The sequence below is a fragment of the Ictidomys tridecemlineatus genome, chromosome 3 (assembly GCF_052094955.1).
Source record: "Ictidomys tridecemlineatus isolate mIctTri1 chromosome 3, mIctTri1.hap1, whole genome shotgun sequence".
In the NCBI taxonomy this organism is placed as follows: Eukaryota; Metazoa; Chordata; class Mammalia; order Rodentia; family Sciuridae; genus Ictidomys; species Ictidomys tridecemlineatus.
This window is the reverse complement of record NC_135479.1, coordinates 206,275,020-206,284,411: the sequence shown is the minus strand read 5'-3', so window position 1 is coordinate 206,284,411 and position 9,392 is coordinate 206,275,020. Positions and strand designations below refer to the sequence as shown.

Sequence of the window (9,392 nt, the reverse complement as noted above, 5' to 3'; positions counted from 1 at the left end):
TACATCTCCAGCCCTATTTTGTATTTTATTCACTGAGCACTTCGAAGTTGATGAGGCTGGTTTGAACTAGCAATTCTCCTGTCTCAGCCTCCCAAACCACTCAGATTACAGGTGTGTGCAATCGCACCTGGCAAGACTCTATTTTAATATTTAAAAAAAAATGCAAAGGGCTGGGAATGCAGCTCAGTTGTTAAGTTTCCTGGGTTTAAATCCTCAGTACACCCCCTGCCCCAAAAAAGAGTTTTTAAAGACGTTTACCGCAGAACAGTATGCTGTGTTACCCTGATAATAGCCTCATCTACCCTATGTTTACTATGCATTGTGATTGTGTTTCAAGACCACTGACCTATGTCTACTCAGGTTTGTGTAAGTACACTTAGTGATGTTCACACAAAGATGAAATTGCCTAACAATGCATATCTCCGCACGACTATATATGAGAAAAATAATCAAAAATAATCAAAGTCAGTGTGGTCTACTTTACACTTTGCAGTTCAGTGTGTTCCTTACACAGAAGGAAATCAGTGATCATGTTGTTTATAATTGATAGGGTTGGTGCCCATTTTTGGCTCCTTTACGAGACACTGGGTCAACCAAAAAATATTGCTTTTTAATGTTGTGTAATTCTGTCTAATAAAGAACAGCCTAGAGAGCTAGGCAGACAGATTCAGCTCCCTTAATCTGAACTGTGGTCTAAATACTGGTGAAATGGTCATGCTCACTTTGAATTTAGTTTGGGCTCTATCATTTTGGGGCCATTAAAAGTGATAATTCTAGCTGTCTTAGAATTTGGTACCAAATTTAAGAGAGGAAAGGAGTCATGTGTATGAAGATCAAGTGGGTGAGTTTGATGCAATGATTATTTCATCGTATGTAAAATGGGGATGGTAATAGTATTTCTCCCAGGCGGCTGTTGCACCCAGTACAGTGCCTGGTAAACAAAAATGCTAAATACTCGGTTACAAACAGTCACAGATGCCTTGCCTAAAGCACACAGAAAATGGAAGAAAGATTATTTTCAACCCAGGTCTGAAAAATCCTCAAGTCTTTCCTCTCCCTTTAAATACAACTTTTCTACCTGTTCAGTGCGGGAGGGTACCATACACCTAACCCTGTCTGCGGTTGAACCGAAGCCAACAGACCCTTCTTTTCTAGCCTGTCCCCAGCCCCTACCAACGCCTGGCCATTAGAGCTAAGTAGAGTTAGGTACTCGCCGAGTTAAAGACAGACCAGCTTTTTAAGCCCGGGTCAGTTACTAAGTAGCTTAGTGACCTCGGGCAACTCAGGTGTCCCCGGAAGGGGCCGTCCTGGTCTTGCAGGAGCAATCGGCCTAAACTTCCCTCGCCCCAAATAACCCAGAGTCATCTCCTCCAAAAGACAAAGACTTCGCTGTCAAACCGACACGCGTGCTCCGGACGCTGAGCGCCGGGGACCCGCTGAGCTGCCTCCCGCGAGTCGCGTCGCTGAGGCCCCCAACCCGAACCTCGGGCGGAAATACACCGCCCACAAGCCCAATCGGCCGAACCACCTCCGCTCGGGGAGGGGGTGGAGGCGGAGCTGCAGCCCTGGGGCAGGCCGCAGCCTCCGGGGTGTCCTGCCTGTGTCCTCCAGGTCAAGTTCGCGATGGGGGACATTTCCAGATTCCCTGGTAAGCCAGGTCATCCGCCGGAATCGGGCAGGATGATAGGCTCCGTGCTCCGAGAGGCCCCCCCAGAGTAAGGCTGCAGATGGTGTCGCCCAGCCGAGAACCCGGCTGCGGGCCGCCGCGCCAGCGCCTGGGGAGTGAAGGGCGACCCGCCCACGCATGCGCAGAGGCGGAGCCTAGGGGGCGGGAGGCGCGGGGCCCCTTCCCCACGCCGGTGAAGGTGAGTAGGGGCCAGGCGGGGCGTGTCCCGGGTCCGGACTGACTGCGCTGTAACCTTCTCCGTCCGAACCAATGCCCAAGTCCGTTGACCCCGGTCGTTCTTCCAACAGGGGTTCCCAGGAGCTCTTTTGGCGTTTACAGATAAAATTCCCACTTTCAGTTAAGCCATTCTAGTATTCTATAGCCACTGTCTATGTACAGGTCTCCTTTACTGGACCATGCATTTTTAAAATAGCAGCGAACATTTTGCTAGGGCCATCTCCCCTGTCATCTTTGCTTTCCCAGCACTCGTAGATAGCTCCTTCCTAATGAGCTATGGAGCCTTAAGTCTTTTGGACGCTTGATCCTGCTCAGTCTAGATAACCAGGTACATATTCCATTGCTCTCTGTTTTATGTGCCTAAGTCTTCTTATGAGAAGACTTCCGAAACGATGGAGACCATGACATATTAATTGGAAAAATTGTTTGTTTGAAGTTTATAACCTGCTGAGGATACAATTAAACGTCCTTATTGTGCCCCCCCCCAACCATTTTGTTTACACTTCATTATGCAATCTGGTTAAATTGCTTAACCTTTGGACTACATTTTCTCATACAATGAGAAGATTGGATTAGGTGATCACTAAGAACTTCCCAGCTCTAAAATTCTGTGATTAGTGAGGAGTGGAGTTCAGATTATGTCACAATACGTTAATGCTAAACATCATCGACTTCCATTTCTCTTGTTAACATCAGTGAAATACACGCTGTAAGAATTTTGTCAGCAACATTAGAAAGAACTGTCCCTTGCTGGGCATCGAGGTGCAGTTCTATAATCCCAGAGATTCAGGAGGCTGAGGCAGGAGGATGGCAAATTGGAGACCAGGCTCAGCAACTTACACCCTGTCTCAAAATAAAAAATAAAAAGGGCTGGTGGATGTAGCTCAGTGTTAAAGTGCCCCTTAGTTCAGTCCGCAGTACCACAAAAAAAAAAAAAAAAAAAAGAATGAATTTTCCCTTACTAGATTTATAACTTCACACCTTCTTTTATTACTAAAAACAAGAAATCAACTGATAATAACTTTGTTCAACCTGAATTTGTTGTCATTTTATAGGTCATTGTGAAGAAGAACTCTGGGTACAATGATGAACAGAATGCATGTGACGATGGCCCAGATCTTAAGATCTCACCAGATAAGTGCTTCACGGATTCCTAATGGAGTGAAAATGCTTCTGTATCTTGGTGTCATTAGAAATAGAATGATATCAACCCATAAGTCCAATAAGAAGATCAGAGAATATTATAGGCTGCTGAGTCTAGATGAAGGATGCTCTGCAGATGATGTCAGGGAATCTTTTCGCAAGCTTGCCAAGAAATACCATCCAGATAGCGGCTCTAGTACTGCTGATTCTGCAACATTTGTAAGAATTGAGGAAGCTTATAGGAAGGTACTTTCCCACGTGGTAGAACAATCACATGCCAGACAGAATAAAGTTGAAGAAATGGAAGAAGAAGAAGAAAAATTCAAATATAATACACCCCAGCACAGGCATTATTTAAGTTTTGAAGGTATTGGTTTTGGGACTCCAAGTCAGCGAGAGAAACAATATAGGCAATTTAGGGCAGATCGTGCGACTGAACAAGTGATGGAATATCGAAAGCAGAAGCTACAAAGCCAGCACTTCACTAACAGCGTAACTGTCAAAGATGTCAGACAGAGCAAAGAACAAAAGATAACTCAGGCAATCGAGCGTTTAGTGGAGGACCTCATTCAGGAATCAATGGCAAAAGGAGACTTTGACAATCTCAGCGGGAAAGGAAAACCTCTAAAAAAGTTTTCTGGGTGTTCATATATTGATCCCATGACTCACAACCTGAACAGAATATTGATAGATAATGGATACCAACCAGAATGGATCCTAATGCAAAAGGAAATAAAAGATACTATTGAACAACTCAGAGAGGCGATTTTAGTGTCTAGGAAAAAACTTGGAAATCCTATGACACCAGCAGAACAGAAACAGTGGAACCAAGTTTGTGAGCAGTTTCAAGAAAACATTCGAAAACTAAACAAGAGAATTAATGATTTTAATTTAATTGTTCCCATCCTGGCCAGACAAAAAGTCCATTTTGATGCACAGAAAGAAATTATCAGAACCCAGAAAATATATGAGACCCTTATAAAAACAAAAGAAGATGCAGATAAAAGCCCAAATGACATTAATCAGGAAGAAGAGAAAACACCTGGAGTCAAGACAGGTCTTTTAAACTGGATGAATCTGTGGAAATTTATTAAAATATGATCATTTTGATGTTCACTGTCACAGTGCTGCTTCAGTTCTTTGTCAGTTGCTCTGACATCAGACATAGAGGTGGAGATGTGTTGCTATATCATACGAATTTGAGAATTGTGTGCCTCTGTACTTTTCACTAAACTAATCACTTCCTTGGCAATGTGTGAGAAAACTCCAGACTTGAGTTCAGAGAGTTATCAACCAGCTTTGCTCTGGGAATATAGCAAGAAGAGAACTGCCTTCTAGGGGAAACAGGTTAACCCATGTCAGAGTCTAAATGCATCTCAGGTAAAATGAGCTAGAACTGAAACTCAGACTTGAGAATCATTCAGGTTATTCTGAAAGTCTTAGTGCAGTTTGAAGATCTAATAACTCAAAAACAGTTACTGATTGCCATTTTCAAACATAGGTACTTAGACAGCAACAAAACCTAAATATGCAATATCAAAACAAAAAACTAATGAAATTTAACTAACCAAACCTCTGAATGATAAATGTTTTTTGCGAGTTTGCTGCATTTATACTTCTGAGCTTATTAAAGCTCAAAACTATTCTAAGATTTTTGGAACAGCCTCTTAAAAGCTAAGTTCAGGAAATTTGCTTAGTGGAGTTTTGTACTCTTCTTATTACAAAGACCTTCTCTGTGAGTATTGAATGAAGAAAATACCAAACAGCTAGGTTGTACTTTTGCCTAACTTCATGATCCATTCTGGCTGCAGAAATCGATTATATCTAGTTGATTTAGAAATTCTAGAAATAGACTCCAGTGTCCACTTTTAAAGAGGTTTATTTGTTTATTTTTTTAATTTTCAGAGATAGTAAAAATTCTTAGGCTCAATGCAAATATAAGATTTCACTTCAAGCTTCATCTCTGATCACAAGGTTGAAGTGTTAGGTTTCCATAAGCCTGCCTGTGTCTTAAATTCCTCAGAGGCTTTTCAGTCATGTGAAGATGCTAACTTATTGTCTTATGGACCCAATTTCCTGTCTTATAGACTTCTTAATAAACAAAGATATGTAAATTTTATGCATTTGCATCTTTGGCAAATGACAAAAGATTGAAATTCTTGAGGTTTGGTTAATTGCTTTTGCCACAAAATTGGGCACCTAGAAGGAAGTAGAGGATGGTGAAAAGGAGCTGGTCTGTCCCCAGAGTGCTGTGATATAGATATGATTCAGAAGCACAGCACTCAGGACTCTGATTTTCGAAGAAAGAATTATCGTGTGAAGAGTGTGATAATTAAAACAACAAAGAAATGTACATCTTCAAAAGGAAATTTGGGGGTTTTCTGCTTAAATCATGGGATATTAATTGGTATAAAGTGATTTTTTTTCATTGAGTTATCTATAATTTGGCTTCTGTAATGATAGTACTCTGTCACTAAAAATTGTGACCAGTGTAAAATGTAGCTTTATAATAAGAGCTATAGTTCCACAACATTTTAGGAGCCTGTAATTCTGTGAATCTTGTTAAAAATGGGAGTTAGACCTGAAGGGCTGATTGTATTGCAGCAAGCACATAGTAATAAAAACTTTTTCAATGTTGAACAACTCGAAGGTGAGGTTTACCAAAAAATTGCAATCATTAATTTCAGGCACAGTGCAATTTATGTTTGTAAATGTTTATATTAATAAAATTACTTTAATGATTATTCAGTGGTCTGTGTCGCATAAACAACTACTAGTAATAATAACCATATTTTTATATTTTTAATATTTTAATTTAATAACCATGGGTTTTTTAAATCTTTTTTTTTTTTTTTGTACTGAGGATTGAAGCCAGGGATGTTTTGCCACTGAACTACATATGTAGCCCCCCAGCTTTTTTTTTTTTTTTTTTAATGTTTGATACAGGGTCTCTTGTCTACTAAGTTGCTTAGGGCTTCAATAAGTTGATTGAACTTGTGATCCTCCTGCCTCAGCCCCCAAGTCACTGGGTTTACAGACATGCATCATCATACCCTGATAAAACCTTTTCTTAAATTAATAATATTGAAGCTGTGGCATAGATTCTCCATGTTATAAGGAAAGGTTTTGTTGTTGTTGTTGTTTGATTTGGTGGTACTGGGGATTGAACCCAGAGCAATCTACTATAACAGGGATTACTTGATGTTTTGACTGTATCCCTTGTCACTTGAAACTTACACTTTTCTTTTCCCCCAACCTTCTTCTCTCTGACCCTCCCTGATCTCATTTTCTCTGAATCACCTCTTTATCTTGCTGATGGGCAGAATCACAGCCTTTGGAATAGGAGTCCTTGTATTTCTCCTTTGCTAGACGAATAAATTTATTGCTAAAGCCATAAATCTTCTTTTTCCTTTTTCTCAAAACCATGTCCTCGTTATTGGATTGACATCGGGGACAAGGACCCAACTTTCGGCAACATTACCACTGAGCTGCACCCCCCCAGCCCTTTTTATTTTTGAATTTTAAGACAGGGTCTCACTAAGTTGCTGAGGCCAGCTCAAACTTGGGATCCTCCTGTCTCAGCTTCAGAGTCCCTGAGATCATAAGTGTGCCTCACTACACCCAGCTGAGGGAAAACTCTTTTAGGTAAAAACAGCCTCAATTGTTTAAGTAACCAAATTTCAGGCCCCCAAAAAGGATTTGAGCCAGTTTATCCATTTGTCATACTGGAATCGGTCACTTTCAATACAGCCTTGATCTTTTCCTTTTAGTTTTTCACCTTTTCACCTTCAGCTTTTCTGTTTATTGATAATTTGTTGAGATTCCTGATCTCACTAATAGGCACATATCCAACTCTGCGGGTTCTTAGCCTTTCCATGGCTCCTGTCTCCACAATTCATTCTTCAAATGCTAACACCAGGGCTCTGGCCCAAGAAGCCAAGGAGAGAGTCTCAAATCACTGTAGCTTCTGTTTTCTAGATGGTTTTTGCTCAAGTTCTGTTCTCCTGAGTCTTGGCTTCAGTAGCTGTGCTGGTACATCAGGAATAAGGCTGAAATCCCTGAAGAGGACAATTGTATTCCTCTTCCTATTCTTCATCATTTTCCCCACAACCCACTTAGGGACTTAGTTCTTAGAAACTATCTTCCCAGGCTGGGTCCTTAACCTTGCCTCTGCCTAGGTTCATTACTATCTGACATATTTTCTGGCCACTAACTACTTGGGTGGTCCTCACTAGGCCTCAAGTACCTGTTGGGACATTCCAGTATCCTGAGCTGCCCAGCTTAGGGAAGACTCATGCTGATTTGCCTCCTCTTATAAGTACCACCCTCCCTTTTGTTCATTCAACAGATTTATTGAAGTTATAAAACAGAATCCATCATTTCCCTCTCTGAATTCTTAAAAAATCTATAATTGTGGGGTTGGGGCAAAAGGACTCCTCAGCCTCAGAGGTTGGATACCAACTTTGCTCGGTACCACCACCTTGGTTCCAGGTAAGGGACACTGTGCCCCTCTACACCTCTGACGGAAGGGAAGATCCACAAAAGTCATAATTCCCCCTTCCTGGCTAAGACTGGAGAGAAGCCTTTAAATACCACTTTCTTCAGAGCTCAGGATGACATAAGGGAAGGAAAGACAGTCCCTAGAATGGAACATCCTTACCCCTGGCCCTCTCCAGTTTGCCTCGGAGGCCAGCTCCTAGCCTGCTGTGGAGTGGTAGAGCCCACTGTCCTGCCATCTCCTAGAAAAGCCCTAAAGTGCCCTGACCATGCCTCCACTCCCAGAATCTAGAACCCAGAAAGTAGGACCAGGGGACACAGGGCTTTTTCTCTCTTGCCAAACCCAACGTCAAAGTTCTGGCTTCCAGTGGGAGGACCCACATCTTCCCCAGATGATTGACATGAATGCCATCCCTCCTCCCTGAAGAGAGACTTTACCTGTCCATAGCAGGACAGATACATCCAAATATACCCTTAGTAATCTTAACATTTGTTCCAAGACAGCCTACCACCTCCTGGGTGGAGGGGTCCTACCTGGTATATAAAGGTAAAGAAGACATCTGTGCCCTTGAAGACCTTCTAGCAAGAAGCACTTGGTCTGGTGGCAAATCTGCTCTGAAGTTGACAGATGGATCTCTGTCCCATGGGGATGAGCCTGATGCAGGATCCTTGTCCTTTCAACTCTTCCATCCAGTCACAGCATTAATCCACTTGGTATTACTACAAGTTAATACCTGAGGAGGGTTGACTTTATAAATAAGAGGTTTATTTAGCTCACTTTTGGAGGTTCGAGGTCATGGTCCTGGCATTGGCTCAGCTTTGGTGTGAGGACCCTCTTGTTTGCATCTTATCATGGCAAGAGCCCCTGTGTAAGGGAGAAATTTTATTTGGAAACAGGAAGTCAGAGAGATACTGGGTGGGGCCAGGCTCAGACTTTCATAACAACCCTCTTGCCACAACTAACCAGGGTCACATGAGAAATTGAGAAATGCATTAGGCCCTTCCTAGAGCACACCCCCAATTAACCTAAGGACCTCCCACTAGTCCCTACCTTTTAAAGGTTCCACACCACCTCCCAATAAGGTCACCCTGGGGACTAAACTGCCAACACATGAAATTCTGGGGAATACACTAAAACCGTATCCAAACCACAGCACACAGCTATATCATGATTTGCCATTTGCCTAAGATTTAGCCTTAAGATGCTCAGAGCTTTGCTTAAATGATGTAGTGAACAGCTGTTCTACTTTTGGGTACTTTTTGGGTCATAAAGACCCATATTGACGGTGGCATGCATCATTCAGCTGGTTGGTTCCTTCCAGCAGGAAGCCAGACCTGTGAAGTTGAACTTAGCAGGAGACAAAATCCTTAATTTTCTTAAATATGCTCAGAAATGGGATATTGACCTAGGCTCTGCCAATAGACCTTGACATCAGGAGACAGTTCAGAATGAGATGTGGCAGGTAACACACTGGTTTTTCATGGTTTAGCTTCACAGGTGCAGGAAGGCAGTGACTGCCAGGTGGAATTCCTGGCACAGAAAGGGCGTCCATTCTGGTAGCAGTGGCAGCTTCAGGAGTGTGGTGGCTATAACAGGTGGTTTCTCACCTGGCCAGTTCCTCAGTGTGGTTGTGAGCGCTCTTTCTGTTACAGTGGGAATTGCCTTTTGTGATTCAGAACGTCCACAGATGCAGATAAGATCAGAAGATTCTCACAGTGTTGAGATAAACAGGAGTTGTAACTGGATTGTGGCCCATGAAGCACAGGCGCTCTGGCCAAAATCTCAGCTCTGCTCCTCTATAGGCATGTGTGTTTGGACAAGTTACTGAGCTTCACTGACAGAGATTTC

General features: G+C 42.4%; 1 protein-coding gene across 2 annotated transcripts; it reads left to right on the top strand.

Moving 5' to 3' along the window:
- Positions 1 to 1,315: 1,315 nt before the first annotated feature.
- On the top strand, positions 1,316 to 5,790 carry Dnajc28 (DnaJ heat shock protein family (Hsp40) member C28). Of its 2 annotated transcripts, none has more exons than XM_013357825.4 (2): positions 1,316 to 1,648; positions 2,959 to 5,790. In XM_013357825.4, the coding sequence occupies exon 2, from the start codon at positions 2,987 to 2,989 to the stop codon at positions 4,145 to 4,147; it is 1,161 nt and encodes a 386-aa protein (XP_013213279.1). In that variant the 5' UTR covers positions 1,316 to 1,648; positions 2,959 to 2,986; the 3' UTR covers positions 4,148 to 5,790. The 2 variants fall into 2 exon arrangements, with proteins under 2 accessions (XP_013213279.1, XP_005323580.2); XM_005323523.5 differs by having other exon boundaries at positions 1,317 to 1,865.
- Positions 5,791 to 9,392: the final 3,602 nt, after the last annotated feature.